The sequence below is a fragment of the Perca fluviatilis genome, chromosome 4 (genome assembly GCF_010015445.1).
Source record: "Perca fluviatilis chromosome 4, GENO_Pfluv_1.0, whole genome shotgun sequence".
Lineage (NCBI taxonomy): Eukaryota > Metazoa > Chordata > Actinopteri > Perciformes > Percidae > Perca > Perca fluviatilis.
This window is the reverse complement of record NC_053115.1, coordinates 24,814,535-24,834,662: the sequence shown is the minus strand read 5'-3', so window position 1 is coordinate 24,834,662 and position 20,128 is coordinate 24,814,535. Positions and strand designations below refer to the sequence as shown.

Sequence of the window (20,128 nt, the reverse complement as noted above, 5' to 3'; positions counted from 1 at the left end):
CTGTAACAGAATTTAAATATCTCGGATTGGTCATAGATCCTCAACTTAAATTTGCTAAACAAAGAAAATCTCTAAAACAATACAAAGCAATCTTAACCGTTTTAAATTAATTAGAAACTATATACCAAACCAGGCAGCCCTGCTGTACATGCATGCTATGGTCTTTTCACATATTTCATACTGCATGACAGTTTGGGCGCAAGCAGCTCCATCTGAAATAAAACGTATTGGTTCACTTTACAATAGAGCAATACAAATTATGGATAAAAAGCCAATCTGCTACCATCACTGTTACATCCTTGAAAAATATAATATATTAAGCTTTGAAAGCTTTAGTAATTTCTCTTTTCTTAAATTAATTTAAGTGTATTAATAATTTAGCCCCTGAGCCACTTAGATTTATTCAAATACTGAGCAGCCAAAGACTTCCTAGAAGCAGTACAAATCATAACTGTACAATACCATACTGTAGGACAAGCTTCGCAGAGACTGCCTTTTCTGTTAAGAGCTGTAGACTATGGAATTCATTACCAGCTGACATTAAGGTCATATCGGACTTCAACATTTTTTTTTACTTCCAGCATTAAGTTGTGGCTAAAGGCAAATCAAAATTGTAACCATTTTAAACTATTTTTATTAGTATTATTTTGTTTAGTTGGGTAGTGAGTGAAGGTGTGTGTGTATGAAGAAATGTCAATGATCTTTTTTCTTATGCATCTGTTTTATAATGTTCTTAGAAATGCCCAGGGACAAGAGTTGAGAATTAGCATTAGCTATAAACTCTATATGCTGCGCATCAGTTACGGGCTTTGTATTGTGGATTGGCGGGGGAGAGATGAATGTTCGGAAATAAGAGGTTGCTGTTTGGAAATAAGAGGTTGCTGCGGCTCGCCGTACAGGTTAGTTTGACCAGCGGGCAGCAGCGGCGACCGGAGCGGTCAGCAGCGGCGATCGGGGGGAGACATTCTCAGCGGTGAAATGCAAATGGGGGCTGGAGTATAGCTAACCTAGCTAGGTGGAAAGCTAACGCTAGCCAGCCACCTGTTCCATCAATCCTGGTTACAAGTGTCTGCTCATTAAACAAACTGGAGTACATCCAACTTAAACGAAACTCCCATCGCGAGTTCAGAGACTGCTGTTTTTCTTGTTGTGGAAACATGTCGCCGGGTAAGAGTGGAGATGGGCTGCATTAACACGGACTTGTGCAGAAATTAGCTGCTTGTATCCAACTAAATGCTAACTGCTGGGGAAGTTTGTGACTAGTAAATGCCAACCATTCTACATTTCACGCAAATTTACAACTGCGTTTATAATCTGCTACATTTAGCTATGGCTCCATTTTCACATTTTACCTCTTAATACTTTTGGCTTTGGCCATTTAAGGCCTACTACTGTACTTTAAAGTTGTAAACTGTTTTACAATGTTCACAGAATACAGTAACTTGGTCTCAAGTGAGTTAGACGTTTATTGTGAATACTCAGGGTTGGCTTATTTGTGAATTCAGGACACACTTTGTATCCTTTTAAAAAATTACTTTTATATAAATAGTTATTTTTTTCTTCTGAAAATCTGATGAGTCATATTTTGCACACAGGTAAAGGTGCCCAATATCAGTGATTTCTGAAAATAAATTACAAAAGTTAAAAAAAAAAAAAAAAAAAGCGTTTTGGAAATCGTTACTTATTTGATTATCATAAAAAAAAAAAATGTGTTCTATACAGAGATAGACCTCGGTAAATATCGGTATAGGCCATAACAGCAATATTAATATCGGACACAATTTTCACATCGGTGCATCACTTAAAAAAATATAAATAAAAATTTGAAGTGAAGAACACATGAAGCTTATTTTCTTGCAGTTTGACTTTTATTTATCCCACACATCATTTGTTGGCCTACTTTGATGACACAAAATTGTCATCATGGTATACGATTACAAAGCTTCGATGTACTGAGAGAGTTTGATAACATTCAGATACGTTGCTGCTGTCAGATATGTGGAACAGGTTGAAAGAGACCATTTGTGCCGAGATAGGCCTACACATTCTTCGTATGAGATGCCCCACAATAACCATGATAAATTATCACGTTTTGCGCATGACTGACGAGTTTCATTTTTACCCCCAAAACGGAATAAAGTGTTACATGTACATGTTTGTTGTACATCAGTTAGTTTTTGGTATGTGAGGCAAAGATGAACATGCCCATGTTAAACTGTGATATCACCAGTCACCAGCATATATTTCTCTCATATGTTAACCTCTGTTATTGTAACTTGGACTAAAAGTCCAATGTATAGATAGAAATCACAAAATAATTTCATTGGTGTGTAGTGTAGTGGTATAGATAACAGAAGCTAGTCGGTCAACTTTTTTTGTCCATGACATCCAAGGTTCAAATCCCAGCTAGATCTCTAGTGAGTTTTGTTTTATTTATTTTTTTCGTTCATACAGTATGTGTCGTATTTGTGTGGACAACGCTTAAACGGACACGTATTACACATAAACTGTAGATGTTTTCAGCGATATCCATCATTTTGTCTCACTTTGTGAAAATGTGAACCTCTGGCACTCAAGGGGCAGAGGCAGAGCAGAACGCAGGGCAGGGCCTTGTTGAATATTCACTGATTTCATGCAAATATCACCAGTTAACATGCTCACCAGCTAAACTGGCACACCGGTCCAAACTGCTGACTTTGTCTACAATTTTAAGTGTAATTAACACAGCTGTATATTGTTAAGTATGAGAGGGAAACCTGTATTGGTACCAGCGTTTCTGCTGGTAACTGTTATTGCGGCCGCCACGGCGAAAAATAAATAAATAAATGCAACTAACTTCAGTTTGTTGAGTAATATAGCGTGTAAGACTGAGCCTGCGGGACCTGGGCGAGAGATGTGACCCATGGCCAGAATATCATAGTTCATAAAAATGCAGCGCAGTGACAATACAGACATTTCATAGCCTACACAAGACGTGTGCAACGCCGCTGACCCGCCAAAGCGCATTCGACCCGTGCTGGACCCATTCATAATGAGTGAGCAGTCACTCTGTGAGTAGCATACGCTTCAGTCCATCGCTCTCCCTCTGTATCCCTATGTCTTTCTGTCTCTGTTTTTAAAGATTTCGGCCTTTATTTTGATAGGAAAGCTGAAGCCATGAAAAGGAAGGGGAAGGGCACACAAAAAAGTAAGGCGCACCAGTGCAACAAAGGCAAAAAGTTCAGTTAAATTCAGTCTTTATATCAACAAAACTAAGAACTATTTGGTAGTTTAAATGATTGGTTTGCAAAAACCTCATTTGGTACACACAGCACAAGCATTTTAGGAGAGACATGGATGTATTATAACAACTGGATACAGCAGGTAAAGCTGCGATTGGGTACTCGTTGCAATGACGCATCATTTCAGCTAAATTTGCCAACTATTTTAGCCTGCTAATTTCACAAGCCTTTCATGAAACACTGGTTATACAAAAAAAAAAAATAAATAAAAAAAAAAAGTTGTAAGTTAGCTAGCAATAATTCCTACGCTGTGACAAGAGTAAAGCACTGAGTTGTTCAATTTTACTCATTTAGTGTCTGGCTACTTAGCTAGCTTGCTAAATCCACCTTGCTTTAATGCTAAACTGTGTGTTATTGTGTTTAAGTGGATTTTCCTGTTTTTGTAACATTGTTTAGGCGTTTAACACATTGTGGTAACACCAGGAGGAGTTCTACCTGTTCTACCAGTGGTGTATTCTACAAGATATACCCACTAAGAAAGCTCCAGGATTTCCATATACCCACTTAAAAATGCCCAATGACTTGCAATAACATACTGTCCATTATATATTTGATATATTTTGAATTGTCATCTGTTTTTCCTTCTTCACATAGGCTAAATAAAAGATATTCCCACAGTAAATTCCACAATATTTACACAGTATCTCACAAAACAGAGTACACTCCACACAATTTAGTAAATTTATTATATCTTTTAATGGGACAAAACTGAAGAAATTACACTTTGCTACAATGTAAAGTATTAAGTGTACAGCTTGTATAACAGTGTAAGTGTGCTGTCCCCTCAAAATAACTCAACACACAGCCATCAATTTCTAAACCGCTGGCAACAAAAGTGAGTACACCCCTATGTTAAAATAGCCCCACATCATATTCCTTTATACCATATACCACATACCATATACCCTTCACCATACCTAGAGATTAGCATGGTTTTGTGTCAGTTAGCCTAATAGCTGGTTTGATTTGCATTGAGAGATGATTTTATGGAAAGTACCCCATGCCAATCTCTAGGTATGGTGAAGGGTATGTGATGATGTGGGGCTATTTTAATTCCAAAAGGCCAAGGGAACTTTATCAGGATGCATAGTATCCTGGATCCATGAAATAACTGGCCTTTAAAAATAAAAATCTGCCTGCCTCTATGGGAATTTAACATAGGGTGTACTGACTTTTGTTGCCAGCGGTTTAGACATTAATGGCTGTGTGTCGAGTAGGGTTGGGCATCGAGAACATATTCCTACTTTGAATCGTTTCAAAAATTACGATTCCATCGGAATGTAGCCATGGAGCACAGTAAGCTGTGCTCTAGTGTGGCTTTATTTTACATTGAGAAACTGCAACCCACCTTTGAATCAAAATAAAACTTTCCTCTTATTTGTGAAATAAGCATTTGACTTGTTTCAACTCCACCACTCAAAGAATCTGAATCGATAAGAACCGGAAATCGAACGAAGAATCGGAATCATTAAAATCTAAACGATGCCCAACCCTAGTGTTGAGTTATTTTGAGGGGACAGCACATATACAAGCGGTACACTTAATACTTCACATTGTAGCAAAGTGTAATTTCTTCAGTGTTGTACCATTAAGATATAATGAAATATTTACTAAAATGTGAGGGGTGTACTCACTTTTGTGAGATACTGTACATGTACAATACACTACACCCACTACAATACATTATTGTACACCACTGTTTTCCACGTCAAATAGTGCTTAACTCCTGTTAAAATGATAGAGTCACTCCGTTGTTAAGGTTAGGACATAAGGTTTGGTTAAGGTAATAGTAATCTTACTACTAATAGTAGGGGGAAACCCATCTAAGCGGGGAAACCGTCACAAATCAGGCAGCACGACCATATCTGCGACGTTATTTCCAACGATTGTAACATCTCACTTGATTTGGACTGTGATTTTGACAACTTCAAGTTAAGCTCTACTCTTGCAGCCCGCAGAGGGTTTTCAGTGCCTTGCTCAAGGGCACCCTGCAGTGCCAAGGATGCACAAGTCCTTGAACATACCACATTGTGTATTAAAAACGGGAAAAAAAGTTCACAATAAAAACATCAATAATATCTGATGTGACAAGAGGTCGAAATCCTGCTGACCCGATTGTTGTGTTACTTAATGACGACTCTAAATTACACCTGCTTGGGAGTGAGAAGAAAGTTTGGCTAGCTGGATCAACCGCGACCAAGAAAATGATAGCTCAGCACTGGCTCCCCCACTCGCTTTGTATAAAACAGTGGTTAACGTATTTTCTCGACATACTTATGCATGAGCACTCTACAGCAAGGATCAACAAAGCCAAGTCATCGACTATAGACCTATGGAAAAACGCAGCAGCGCAGGTATCGGTCCTGGTGACCTCAGCATCACAAGAATTAGAGGAAAGCGACTAGGCAAGGTGGGATTCCCATTTTTTTTTATGTTGGTTTTCTTTCCTCGAGACCGCAGAGGGTGGGAGAGGGTTGTTGTTTTTGTTCAAGTGTGTTTGTAGGTTTAAAAATATTAAAAACAAAAAATTAATCATAAAATAACAAACACTCCTGTTACGAATGCATATACACTGAATAGGCCTACCTGTATTCACGCTTCGCTTTCGTCACACCAAACGTTTCTAAATAATTTCTGTGGACTAAACACCTGGGTCCACTTATTTTTGGCTTTAACAGCCAGGTGACAGAGTTTAAGGCAGGCGCTGAAGTTGCTTCTGCAGAGTGGAAAACAGCAGCAGGCATGCAACGGACTAAAGTTAAACACACAGGGTGCTCTCTGGTCCTGGTTTGAGCCTCTTCGGTTATTTGAGAATCTGCATTGATACAAACTGGGGCTTCGTGCAGCCGATTCATTCAAACGTGGACCAGGATTTGTAACGTTACTGAACTGCAAAGCTAACTTTTAAATTCAACAGAAGCTTGAACTCTCTAAAGTACGACGTTTAACATTAAAGGATCCCTTCATCATATTGTTCAGAAACTACTCCAAGACTTTTTTAGCAGGCACACTAAGAAACAGTCAACAGCTAGCGACGTTAGCAGGCTAAGCTAATTGGCTACCGTGACTAACTAGCTTTACTAAATGTTAGCGGGCGGGAGGGTTAGCAAATTCAAACAACAAACAAACTCTGATAGTCACTCAAAGTAGCCGGTTAAAATGTTTCTCAAGGGGAAGAACTTTTCAGCGGGGATGCCAGCTACATTGAGCTGTGGCCCGCACCGGTCACACTGGTTAACGTTAGCCGCTAGTGACAAAGCAGCGGTAAGAGGCTTTGTTCTAGCGGACTGGCTAACGCGTCAGCAGCAAAGATGGAGTGATATCTCACCGGGTACCCGGGCCCGGGCATCGGGGAGCGGTACATGTGGTTCTGCGCGGCCGACGACGGTACCATCCTTCCAGAAGGAGTCCCGGGGCCCATGCCTGGTCCTGCGCCCGGTACCGGTGGTCCAGGTCCCATTGCTCCACCACCACCTCCCGTCGGTGCCGACTGAAACCCCCCTCTGGCCGCCATCTCCTCTCCGAATGTCGCCGCCAGTGGAGGGACGGAGTTACCGCGAGAGCGAGAACAGAGTTTTGGGTGGTGGTGGGTGACCCTTTATATAGGGCACTAGTGGTGACGGTCCAAAAGCGACCCCTGCCGGATATCTGTGGTACTGCACTAACGCTGTCCTGGATTAATGGAAGTCAAACGATGTCCAAAAAATAATGTAAATTATAAGATAAATTAGTTAAAACAGTATAACACCCCTAAATAAGTGAGATTATAAAATATAATAAGTAATTGATGATAAAGCACAGCACATTTGTAATAAATAATCCATAATCAACTGGATCAAAAATGAATAATCAAAATGAGTAATTGAATAAATAAAAAATGTCATTTCTTATTTTATTGCTGCTTTATAACTATGTGTAATATGGTTATATGTACGCTACCGGTCAAAAGTTTTAGAACACGCCAATTTTTCCAGGTTTTTATTGAAATTCATGCATTTCAAGGTCTTATTGTACTCTGAAATGAAAGAATAGAACAAATTAACAATTTAAGTTAAAAAATGTAGTCTAAATTTGTGACTCATCAAAGTAGCCCCCTTTGGCAGATATAACAGCTGAACACACTCGTGGCATTCTTTCTACAATGGAAATCAAATATTCTTCAGAAAGTTCTTCCCAACTCTGTTGCAGAAGTTCCCATAAATGTGTGGCACTTGTAGGTTGCTTTGCTTTCACTTTTCTGTCCCGTTCATCCCAAACCATCTCAATGGGGTTTAAGTCTGGTGACTGTGCTGGCCACTCCATGTTTTTAACCCTTGTGTGGTCCTTCGGGTCCCAGTGACCCGAAGGACCACACAAGGATTATGTACTTCCCTTTACTTTGTTGAGAATTGCTCTCTAAACCCTGTTTCTTGTAAAGTAAGTAAGTAAAGTTTATTTCTAGAACACATTTAAACACAGTTTAAGCTGACCAAAATGCTGTACAAACAAGAACTAAGGTGCTGTATTAACCCTTGTTTAGAGAGCAATTCTCAACAAAGTAAACGGAAGTACATAATCCTTGTGTTGTCCTTCGGGTCACTGGGACCCGAAGGACAACACAAGGGTTAAGCTTACCATCTTGTTCTTTTTTCCTAAGGTAGTTCTGGCATAGCTTGGACTTATGTTTTGGGTCATTATCTTGCTGTAGGATGAACCCCTGACCAAGTAGGCGCATACCAGAGGGTACTGTACAGTGTTGGGAGTAACGCGTTACAAAAGTAACGCAATTACAGTAATGTATTCCTTTTTGCTGTAACGCAGTAATATAACGCATTACTAATTAAATTTCGGTGATATTATTACCCGTTACAATCTCAGTAACGCGAGTTACAACGCATTTTAACGCAACATTTTTTAAGAATTTCCCAACACCGCGAAGCATTTGTTCACAGGAAAAAAAGCCGTGAGTATTATTTCATAACATCTGTGTCCCAACAGGTGACGGTACGTCAGCTCGGACAGCAGTGTGTCCGAGCCGCTGACAGATTTAAACATGTCGGGAATCAATGTTTAGGCTTGCTTACACGTATAAATCATTGCAGTTTATCAGCCGTGGAGAGTAACTCTGCCTTGTCTTTTACTGTGACCATTTACTGTTCAATATGTTTCTGTCATGAACGGTAATAATTATTACAGTTGCAGTTTTACAAACAAGAAAGTGAGCAACTTAGCTTGACGGACATGTTGCATCCATAGACAGTATTTGTTGCATCAACAACATGCATAACAGTTGCATCTCAGTAAGCTAGCAAGAGTACACAAGGTACACAACCGACAACTTCCGTGTAGGCCACTTCAAAATAAAAGCACTTCCTGTGACGGTTCGCAGTAAAACTAAATTACTGTTAAACAAATAAGGTTGTGGACCTTTTCACATATCAGCTGTAAATCAAGTACTGTAAATAATGTAAATAGTGAGTTTTAATCACACTATAATTGGCAATTTCCTTTAGACTGTTTTAAACTAAACAACATGAATTTCTTATTCAAGTGCTTTAAACAAACATTTTTATAACAATGCCGTAGGCTACTTCAATACAACTGTAAGGTACTTTTAATTGAGTATTTTCATTATCTCCTACTTGCCTATTGTAAGTTTTACTTATCTATTTTTTATAGCTTTAGTTACTTTGCATATTCATATTAATTATACAAAATATTATGAATAATCTGTGATGTATTAAAGTGGATAAAGATGAGACTTTATTGATCCAGTGGTGAAATTCACAAGCTAGCTGCCAAGTCAAACTTCCGCTGTTATTTTGGTGAAAGTAACTCAAAAGTAACGCAAAAGTAGTGTAACGCATTACAATTCAGAGACAGTAATATTGTAATATAAATAATTACTCTCAAATGACAGTAACTAGTAATCTATAATGTATTACATTTTGGAAGTAACTTGCCCAACACTGGTACTGCATGGTGCTGCAAAATGCTGTGGTAGCCGTTTTGGTTCAGGGTGCCTTTCACTCTGTACAAATCACCGACCCTGGATCCAGCAAAACAGCCCCAGACCATCACGCTTCCTCCATGTTTGACAGTTGATGTCACACTCTGAGGAACCATCCTTTCGCCTACTCGACAGCGTACAAAAATCCTGCGTGATGAACCGAAGATTTCATTTTGATTCATCAGTCCATAGCACCTTCTTCCAGTCTTCAGTAGTCCATTGACGATGTTTCTTGGCCCAGGCAAGCCTCTTTTTCTTATTCTGACGTCTTAGCAATGGCTTTCTTGCTGCAACTCGACCTATCAAACCTGCAGCTGCAGGTGTGTCCAAACTTTTGGCCTGTACTGTATATATATATAATCACAGCAGGGGTTCATAAATTAGTAAATCAGCTCCCTTCTTGATTATTAGCTGATATATATCACAACCACAGAACCGCCATACTGGATGGCTGTTTAAGTGAACAAAAAGTTTTAGTTGACCTTCTTTGAGTGCATACCATAATTATGTTTCATCTGGAGAGAGGATGTTGAACCTCTGAAGTAGTTTCTAAATTAACAAGTAAACAAGTTTAGAGTGCAGCGGCTGGCGTCCTGTAAGCAGCCACAGACTCAAATACTTTATTGTTTCCAAACTTTGATGTCATTACACTTCCCCCCAATTAGCATGGGCTACAACAGTACAAACATGGCATGCCATCTGTTTGCGTCTGCTTGCGTTTGATCAGAGCGTGCTTGTGTGGGTGCATACAAGGGAGGAGGGGGGATACATTATGTTTTTTTTTTTGGAACAAGGTGATGTAAAATCCTCATTCATGAGACCAAAAAGTATCAGATTTGCTCCATTGTGCTTCAAATCTCCAGAGAGGATTTTAAATCCTGTGTGTGTGAGATGGCAGGTGATTAGGTTTATCCTCTACAAGCCCCCTGACAGCCTGGATATTAAACAATAAGGGTTTATACTTTGAAGGGACAAACCAGGCGGACTCAAGTCTGAAATATAACACAGCATCTCTCAGTGCTGAGAAACTTGACTGTGCTGTAATTATCAATCCTCTTAACGAGCAGAATGTAAAGTGGAGCCCGGAGGAGCCGGGCTGCGGCCTTATCTATGACAAACGGCTGAGCATCCTAATTGCACTGAGACATCTGACAGGATAAATTTATACCAGAAACGTGACCCATCTGACATGCTGGCAGGAGTGAGAGCACAGAGACAAGCTGAAGCTTCAATTCATTTCTGTGTACACACACTAAACACAACAAAAAATCACATATTTTGGGTCAATACTACTTTACCCAGTACACGTGAATAGAAAATCCAGACAATTGGTTGTTTTGAGTATTATTTTTTAAAGTACTGTTGGGTAGTGGTGGATGAAATATTCAGAATTTTTACTAAAGTAAAAGTATACGACAGTGTGTACTCTGTTACAATCAAAGGTCCTGCATTCAAAAAGTACAAAACTTACTATACGATACAAACTATATTTATATCAAAATATAATTAAAGTACCTAAAGTAAGTACTGCATAATGAAGAATGGCCTATTTTGGAAGACATATTTTGTTGGATTATAATTATTATATATTTTTTAAGATAATTTTTTTGGCTTTTCCGCCTTTAATGGACAGGAAAGGGGAGAGAGAGGGGGAAGACATGCAGGAAATCGTCACAGGTCGGAGTCGAACCCTGGACCTCTGCGTCGAGGCATAAACCTCTAAATATATGTGCGCCTACCACTGAACCAACCCGGCCACGGATCTATACTACTTTATATGCTGCTGAGTAGTCATTTGTTGATTATATTTTCTAATAATAATATAAATCTGCAAAGGAACTAGTAACTAGAGCAGTTATATAAATGTAGTGGAGTAAAATGTGCAATATTTCTGTTAAAAAGCGCATAATAAAGGATTTATTAACCCTAACAAGGCATTGTCCTCGCTTTAGATCAGGTAGCTGCAAAAAGCTTAATGCAAATTAACTGCTAATAAATGCATAATAATGTGTTTCTTATAAGTGCTTATACATTAAATGTGTTTTAATCTAACAATAAATGTGTTTGATGCTATTATTAACACTCATACAGCATTAACACAATAATAATGTTAATAAGCATCATATAAGGAGTTATAAGGTCCTTATTACCTATCAACTACTGCTTATTAAAAAGACCTTAATATAAAACCTTACCAAAAATAACACTAACACTTGGTCAAAACAACTCTTTGGTGGTACTGGGTAAAGTTAACCCATTATTACATTGGTGCTTCAGTATATTGTATTGTCAGTATACAAATCTGGACTAATTTTGACCCAGTGATATTTACTATGTGTTTATGTAGTTGTTCAAAATGACAAAACACTGTGACCACATTAAGAAACTGTAAAACAAGAGCATAATCTCCATGTTGATGTAGATAATAAGATGTGATAATAGGATTAGGAGGATAAAAAGATCTCGGGTGTTCAGTGACAGCAGAAGGCATGATTAAACTGGCAGATGTGGGTTAAAACATGTGCACGACAAGTCCCATTAAAATATCACAACACACATTAGAAGTTCCCTGCACTAGACCTTAGCATCACATACAGCTGCCTGGGGGTGATTAGCTGAGAGTGTTACAGCCATTATAGGAAAGCAGGCAGTTTGGGGTACTGTCCTCAGGTTGGCCGTGTGTCAACCAGCAAGGTGAGAGCAAGGAAGGGAGCAGTCATCTCTGGTCTTCATATCGGGGAGCTATATAAGGGCAATGATTTAATGTCATTCAGAGAGGAGAAACAGGGTGGCCGAGATTATGTCTCTGCTAACAAAACGTGAAGCTGAGTTAAGACCAAAAGACTGCAGGAAATCTTTCCTAATCCACAATTTTTGGAGAGATTTGTCTGAAAACCCACTGGTTTTGCCACCTCACACACACCCCAACCTGCTTTGCCCCAGAGCCTTATCAGGATGCAGCAAGCATCTTCTGCAGGATTTCTGTCACTGGCAGGCAGCTCTCCTGTATTCTGACTCTCCCCTGAAATCTTCTGAGTCGCAAGACTGTCGCTCAGACAAAGACACATATACCAGCAGGAAATGAACAGCATCATCTTTTATTTTTTGATTAATTTGTCTTCTTGGCAGGTACAACAGAAAATGATAAAACTATAAGGGGGCAACATCATGTTTCAGACTTTCAAAACAGGGAAAAACTTCCTCAGATGTTAGAGCTGGTTCCCGGGAGCTTTAACACTTGTATATTAATGCATGGTTACCAGCTGAGGTTTCTCCTCTGAATAATAAAAAATGAATGCACACTCACATTGGATGAACAATGTTGATGTTTGGTTTCCCCACTAAAAGAAATCATTAAAACATAACTAAGTAAACTCCCAGTCCTAGAATAACCCTTAGTGTCTGGTAAAAGTGGACTGATGTGCAGCCGTCCGAGCAACAACCACGATTTCAAGGCAGACCATGTTTGAGGGCGCTTAACTGGGCTCTAATATTCACAAAGTCATGCATCACCAAGCTGCTTTTCTAATACAAGTGTGGCAGCTGGGAGCACCAGATGTACAGAAGAATACGAGAGAAGCCGTCCAGAATGTGTGGCTGCTGGCTGATAAAATCTTGATAAAACTTGTATTGGCTGTGCAGGATATTTCTCATCTATCCTTTTGCCATACAACAGCAGAAACTATAATTACATTCCAAGAGTATGGGGCTTTAAAGAGCAATGTTGTGGCTTGCAGCTGTTTAACTGCAGCACAAATGAAAGGTTGAAGTAGATAAGTAATATCTAGTTTAATACCAGGCTCCTGCCCCCAAACCCTTAATGCTGATTTAATTCCAAGAAAATGTTGTATGAAGCAAAACACAACTTAAAATGTTGATTAGAGAAATGGAGATAGCAAAATGCCTTAGATGAAGCACAGAATGCTTAATCAGATTTTCTGAGAGCTACTTGTGATTAAAAACATTTGTACAGTATCTGGAGTTGAAAAATACATTGCTTTCCCTCTGTTTACCTCAACCAAACAAATAAAGGTTTCAGAGAGGGAATTCACTGATAAGAATAAAACCTCAGAAGAAACACACTTTCCAAAATGATATTTACATTTTATTTATGCTTTGATAACTAAATAGACCAGCCTATTACCTGGACGATGGAGACAGGATTATCAGGCTATATCGAGTATGTTTTATATGAAAGAAAAAAACAACTGAAAAACAGTCGGATCAACACGATATTAATAATATGACAATATATCAAGAATAGTACGTTGTCTTTTACATCACCTCTACATACTGGCGGTATTGTGCTTTGATAAGACTTTTGCAACTAGAACACAGATACAGAACGTTTGTTTAACAGCCCCACGAAACGCGATTAATTCCCCGAGAAAAGAAATCACCTCAAATCATCCTGCAGTCGAGACAAGAGTTTAATGAAGTTGAATGAAAACTCCTCGACTCGTCGGGCACATGTGAAAATTAAAAAACTAATGGATGAGAAATGAAATTAGGTGCAGGTCATTCATTCACGGCACAGTCAACAAGTACACGCACACACAAATATATAGGATGTATCATCTTCCTTTTCCTGTATATCATATAGGCAAACTTGGTAATTATAATATTTATATATATAAATATATAAAAGAAAAAATTAGAGATGAAATGAAAAACATGCACTGGACAAATACAAGCATGCATTTACATGAGTAGACCTGAAATCATCACCAGTACATTTTAAATGGTAGATGATGCACCTCTAGCACTACCACTGTAACCACAAGCCCCGAACATTTCCCTGCACACCCGACTACACTCAATCGTGAACATAGATACATTCTCGTACAAACTACACAGAGTCCAGCTGCTGTTTTATGAAACGTTGCAACAGTTACAGATGTTGCTACATGTACAGAGGAGTAAGCAGTATGAATATTTGTCCCACTACCAGGCCAGTGTTGTGGGAAACTATCGTGTGTTGCTGTGTAAAGGCATGGGGGCTCTTTTTATGATCTGCTGTCTATGGTGAGATAGCTGTACATGTTCCCTTATTTATTTTTACATTAAATTTTTTGTCTTTTGAAAGAGAGGTCCGTGTTGGCAAGGTTCCTTCATGAGCATCCTTTGCGGCAGTATTCCAGAGGAAAACACAGAGATAGAAGATTGCTGCATAAAATGTTCTCTGGAAAATCGACAGATATTTTTTTATATTTGGGATATCCTCCCAACTTGGCCTCGGGTGACAGTTCTTTGTCGTATTTGATTTGTCCGTTTTACTCCTTTTGTATGTAAAAAGTGCCTCTGTTAGACTTTGTATCAGTTCCTCACACTCCCTGTGCCGGATAGTTCTTGTTGTATGGTTGGCTTTGGTTGCATAACACGCACTTTGATGCTTCATATGGGTATCTGCTCAGCAAGTGAAGTCTTCAAAGTTGCCCTGGCCCGGGTGATGAGGTAGCATGTTGCCAGGGTATGTTGATGGTGTACGCAGGTTCTCGCAAGGAGCCTGAGAGAGAATTGGGGAGAGAGAGGAAATAAAAAAAGGCAAGTAAGATAAAATAGAGAAGAAGAGAGGAAGCACTGAGATAGAGGGGAGGCAAATGTGCATAGGAGGAGTCATTGCACCCAGTGTACAACCAGAAAACAACATGCATTGGAGAAAACCTTAAAGTCAGAAACTCCCAGAAAAACAAGACATGGGCAACAAGCTAGGCAAGAGAGAAAAAAAGGATCCTAAGAAACAATGGAGTTAAAAAAAAAAGATTTTCAGAAAATACTGAAAATGGTTGGAAAGACTACTAAGTCAGACAGGATGGCAGATCAGAGGAGGAGCACATCTTTCCCTTTTTTTCTCAGCTAGGGCTCTGACTTACAATTAAAGTGAACTGGCTTCATTTACACTTGGAGATAAGTGAGCTGTCACACCTCCAAAGCTCTAATTTCGGCCTGTCCCTTCTGGTCCCTTCCACCAGCTTAGATTAAATTCAAGCCACTTTCCACTCTCCTACTTCTCTCTCTCTCTCTCTCTCTCCTACTTCTCGCTCTCTCTCTCTCTCTCTCAATTTTCTCTCCGTCTCATCCCAATCACCGTTTCACTCCCTTTCCTGTCTCTCAAGTCTTTCCCTTCCTAGCTTCCTCCATCTCTATGTCTTCACCAACTCCTTGACTCTTCCCCACCACCACCACTGTTACCGTTATGTCCTCCTTCACTCTGGCTGCAGCTGAGACCAGTGAAGACAAAGAAGAGAGTGTGCCACTGTCAAAGAAATGCAGTCTGACCCAGTGAAAGTACATAGCAGCAGCCTACTGACATGGCGTTTCACATCATCCAGGCTCAGCACAGCTCCCCGGTCATTGTTGTTGCGGCCTTTGTGTTTCTTCCTCATGCATCGGCACAGCTTATACTTGATCACCTGAAAATAGGCGAGGACACCTATTACCAACCTTATGGGATCAAAACACAATATTCAAAAAAAATGTCTTTTCATAGTTCAAGCCCACACGCTTTGGTGTTTGAAGGATCAGGCAAAGTGACATTCAATAGAGATTGATTTTATGCATCTATAAATATGCTTCCTCCTCAAACCTGCACATGAGCAGGAGGAAGCATGCAACACAGAGTTGCTCTAATGAGAACGGACAGAGACATCCTGACTAATCTAAAATATAATACATCCAAAATGTTAATGTATTCAGAGTTGCTTGAGCTGAGCTGTGTGTGTGTGTGTGTGTGTGTGTGTGTGTGTGTGTGTGTGTTGCACAGAGATGGGCTGCAGGGTTGTGAGGGACACAGTGTTCGTCATGCTCGCTAAAACACGTCCTTGTGCAGATGGTAAAATTGTGTGAATAACTCCAATTTGTGAGCAGGTAATTTCAATAATACTGGAGCAGTACACTTTTCCATAAACAATACATTGCACTGAATGTGAGTGAGAGGCTCCCGATGCTGATGGGAGATATTTTACCTCATATAGATAGTCAAAGAGTTCAAGAATAGTGAGGATGCTGGCTCCGATGAAGAGACCCATCTGACCTCCAATATCACCTGAAAAGACAAGCACAAATTGTACCTTTAACGCAGAGAGGAACGCCATCGCTCTTCATTCACATGAAACAGCTTTGAAACGTACTTTTCATCTCTATTAAGGTCTTAAAGGTGAGAAATGTGACAGAAAACATAGATGTGTAAAAGAAAAAAGTAGCTGAAAAGCCATGATTAAAGAAACACTTCTGTGTCTTGTGGGACCTGAACACCTATTATAAAAATGCAAGCGCTTGCGTTACTGTCACTTTGGATAAAAGGCATCCGTCATGTTGCATACTGCATATTATCAATCCCCATGAAAATACGTGACAGCCAGTTACTTACCCAGAAGGCCTGCCAATTCGTAGGCTTTCTTTTGTTCAATGGTTTCGTAGTTCAGCGCTTCAAAGAAGATATCCAGAACCATAATGTTATCACTGTAAACAGAGAGAAAAGCACACAGTCTTAAGTCACATATACAAATGTTTCAGTTTATTTTCATACACTTTTTTTATCAGTGTCCTCAGGCGGAGAAGATGATTGGTGAGTCTGCCACTTCCTGCAGATAACAGAGCAGATGCATCGAGTTGAGCAAATATCCTGCCGTCAGTAGCTAATTTCCCCTTGGTGGGTCTGGTCATTGAGCAAAACATGGGAAATAATGACAGCTGTTTGATTTCATGCTGTATTCATTTCTAAAACGCAGGACTTCAGCAGAAAGAAAAATAGTGAGGATGATTTTAAAGGCCCAGCAGCCAAGCAGACTATTATTTTGATTCTTGAATATCCTCTCCGTGGGCCGAATCAGACTTCACACCCACTGGAGTTGAGATCAAAACCATAACTCAAATTTGTAGTTTCTCTTTAAATTTTAGTCAAGACAAGTGATGATCTGTCAGTCTTAAAGGATACTCTGGTAAAGCCGAGGGCTAAGTTAAAATGCAAATTACAGCTGATAATGTAGAGATGGAGATATACTATTACAGAATGAGTGTGTGGGAGGGGAGATATACTCCAGGTCCTGCAGTTTGACTGCAAAAACGTTATTAAAAGCACATAAAATATCCTTAGTAAACACCATGAAAAACAGCCATCATACACTTAATTCCTCGCCCAGGGAGGTAATATCTAGGTCAGTGGTTCACAACCTTTTTTTCTGACATACACCCACAGCCCTGTCAAGCCCTGTTTTGACCTGGTAATTAAAATCCGACCTGAGTGATTGGATCACAATTGGACAGCTCTAATTTACAAGTGAAAATGCACTCAGGACGTATCCACATACGGAGGTGGTCTGGGCAACGTGTGGCCACATTCTTATAGCAGTGTGTACACGTAAGTGTCCTCAGACACATAAGGACCATCTCAACTGTGAGCAGAACTACGTACTAATTTAAAGTATTTCTCATGTCACAGTAACCACTGAGAGTGAATCATCTGTTTTGGATGTTATTATCATACTGTTGGTGATGTGCCGCTGTTTCCTTTATATTGTTATTTAAAAGCTCAGACAGAGCTTTTAAACAGACAGACAGACTGTGGGCAGTATTTTGTCATTAACGTTAGTCATCGCACATTTGTAATGTATGATTTATGTGAGAGTAACAACTGACATTTATGCACACACTCACATACAACCAGCCTGTATGGAAACAGAAATGATGTACGTGTTTATTTGCATAAAGAGCGGGGAAGTGAGATCCGATCACAAGTCGTCACTCAGGACGCATTTGGAGACACATACTACTGCCAGGTGGGAACCCACTTACCTAGAGCTGTCCACTTGTAGATCAGATCACTCAGATTGGATTTTAATATCAGGTCAAAACAAGCCCTCAGATGATCTAGGTTTTTTCTTATTCTTCTTTTTCTGGGTGTATCTCCTGATTTGTAGGCCCACCTGTTTTGAGGTGCTAGTCTGCAGTTTGAATGCTTGCTTGTCAGTTGTTCTCAGTGAGTAACCTGCAATATATCTGATCAAAGCTGTGGTCAAACAGCCAACAAAGCTCTCTCTCTCTCTCTCTCTCTGTGTTAGTGGTTCCCCAGTAGAAAGACAATCCACTGTCACTGTGTAGCCCAGATACCAGACCACTCCCAGCTAATGCTGATTAGACTGACATTGCTTGGAAATATGGCCAGAAAGCATGAACTAGATGGACTCACAGCTATCCGCAGGGAATTAAATAAAACTTTCAGCAGTGAGAAGTGAAAGGTTTTTGCAGCACTTTGACTACATATGGTGTAATTATCTTGTCCTCAACAGCTCTGCCCGGAATGATAGATGAAAGATTCAACTATTATTGCACCCTCTCCTCATTCCTTGAACAGCTTTTGATCTTTTTATTAGATTTGGCAAAGAAACAGTCCATACTTGGATGATTAATCAAGCCAAGCTCTGATGTAAGCTCTTTATTCAATTTCCTCACCTCCGTGAAAAGAATCCAAGTTAACATGTTACAGCAGTTATTGTGCAGCATCTACTGTTAGCAAGTTGCTAAACATTTTAATTATATTTTATATAACACTTATGTATGATGCAACCTTGTATCAAGAGATTTCCAGTGCAGCAAGGGGAAGAAGGAGTGCTTGTACCTGTCACTCTTAACAGGGGGGAATGTGAACCTTGTTCAGCCAGAAGGCAAAATCTGAAATTCAGAGTGTAGGGGGTGGGCGCTGTCGGACAGGATAGCATCAGCCTTGCTCCTGTCTGCTAAACAGGTAAAGGTAGCATACTCTACTGTACCCCCAAGATCCTGCTGCTCACTTTCACTATCCTGGATAGCGCCTTTTTGGCCTTGGTGCTGAGGTTCCCGTTCCAGCGGATTCAAGAAAAAGTTAAAACAGACTCAGACTAATAAGTGACATGTTCTATTTGTCTGTCATTGTTACAGTTGCTTCTACATGAATCCCTCTGCTGATTTGACAGAGAATCACTGATAAATTCAAAATTTATTTAGCGCTCTCATAGTTCTATCTATGAAAATGTACCGTATATTTCCGAGATAATTATCTCATTAATTCAGAAAAAAACAGGGCAGATAATTTTTTCTCAAGTGAATGCATTACGCATTTCGTGGCGGATCAAGGTTACAGTAATAGTATTGCATTTTCAATTAGTTTTTAGTTTTCATTTTTGTTTGGTTTAAAAATAAATTCTGCGTGTGTTTCGTGGTTTTAAATACATGGTTGGAGAATGGCCAGTTTAGTTTATTTTTGGTTTTTATGTCATACTGCATTAACACTGCGAGATAGGGCATGCATTAGTGGAAGTCTCTCCAAGTGTCCTTCTAGTGTTCTTGTGATATTTTATGTGAAGCAACAGACTGTAGCACTGTGATCAAGACAAATTTCCTCTCGGGTTAATTAGAAGATGGTTGAATTCTTTAATTATCACCCATCACTGAAAAAGGCAATATATAACACTTAGGGCCCTATTTTAACGATCTAAAACGCAAGTGTGAAACGCAAAACGCAAGTAGCTTTGTGGGCGGATCTCGGGCGCTGTTCCTATTATTCCTATATCTTAAATGGGTTGGTCTGAAGTAGCTAGTTGTGGTTTGGGCGTAACGTGAAAATAACCAATCAGAGCGTCATCTCACATTCCCTTTAAGAGCAGGCGTGCTTGTTCCGTGGCGGATTGCTATTATGACGGCGGATTTGCCTGCCACACGCCAGCGGGAGCTGTCCGGGATGCGGCAAAGTGATAAATGCCTGTCCTGAGCGGGTGGCGATGTTGCTGCGGCCTCTCGGGCGCATCTCCTCAAGTCTGGAGAGGATTGCTGCAGCCATGGAGCGTGGGTCTCCAAACGCACCACCTGCTCCTGTTGTGCCCCT

At 39.8% G+C, this 20,128-nt stretch overlaps 2 protein-coding genes across 7 annotated transcripts in view; both read right to left on the bottom strand.

Moving 5' to 3' along the window:
• The window catches only part of smarcd1 (SWI/SNF related, matrix associated, actin dependent regulator of chromatin, subfamily d, member 1), a 30,652-nt gene extending 23,795 nt beyond the window's left edge, over positions 1–6,857 (bottom strand). Inside the window, exon 1 of the mRNA XM_039798069.1 lies at positions 6,610–6,857. Within this exon, the coding sequence (XP_039654003.1) occupies positions 6,610–6,795 (186 nt within the window). The 5' untranslated portion in view covers positions 6,796–6,857. The remainder of the gene's footprint in view (positions 1–6,609) is intronic.
• Positions 6,858–12,349: 5,492 nt separating this feature from the next.
• asic1b (acid-sensing (proton-gated) ion channel 1b) overlaps positions 12,350–20,128 on the bottom strand; it is a 198,822-nt gene continuing 191,043 nt past the window's right edge. For all 6 annotated transcript variants that reach the window (XM_039798200.1, XM_039798201.1, XM_039798198.1 and 3 more), the window contains 4 exons: positions 16,640–16,731; positions 16,236–16,315; positions 15,582–15,683; positions 12,350–14,776 (listed from right to left, as the gene is read on the bottom strand). In XM_039798200.1, coding sequence (XP_039654134.1) covers positions 14,681–14,776; positions 15,582–15,683; positions 16,236–16,315; positions 16,640–16,731 — 370 coding nt within the window. In that variant the 3' untranslated portion in view covers positions 12,350–14,680. The remainder of the gene's footprint in view (positions 14,777–15,581; positions 15,684–16,235; positions 16,316–16,639; positions 16,732–20,128) is intronic.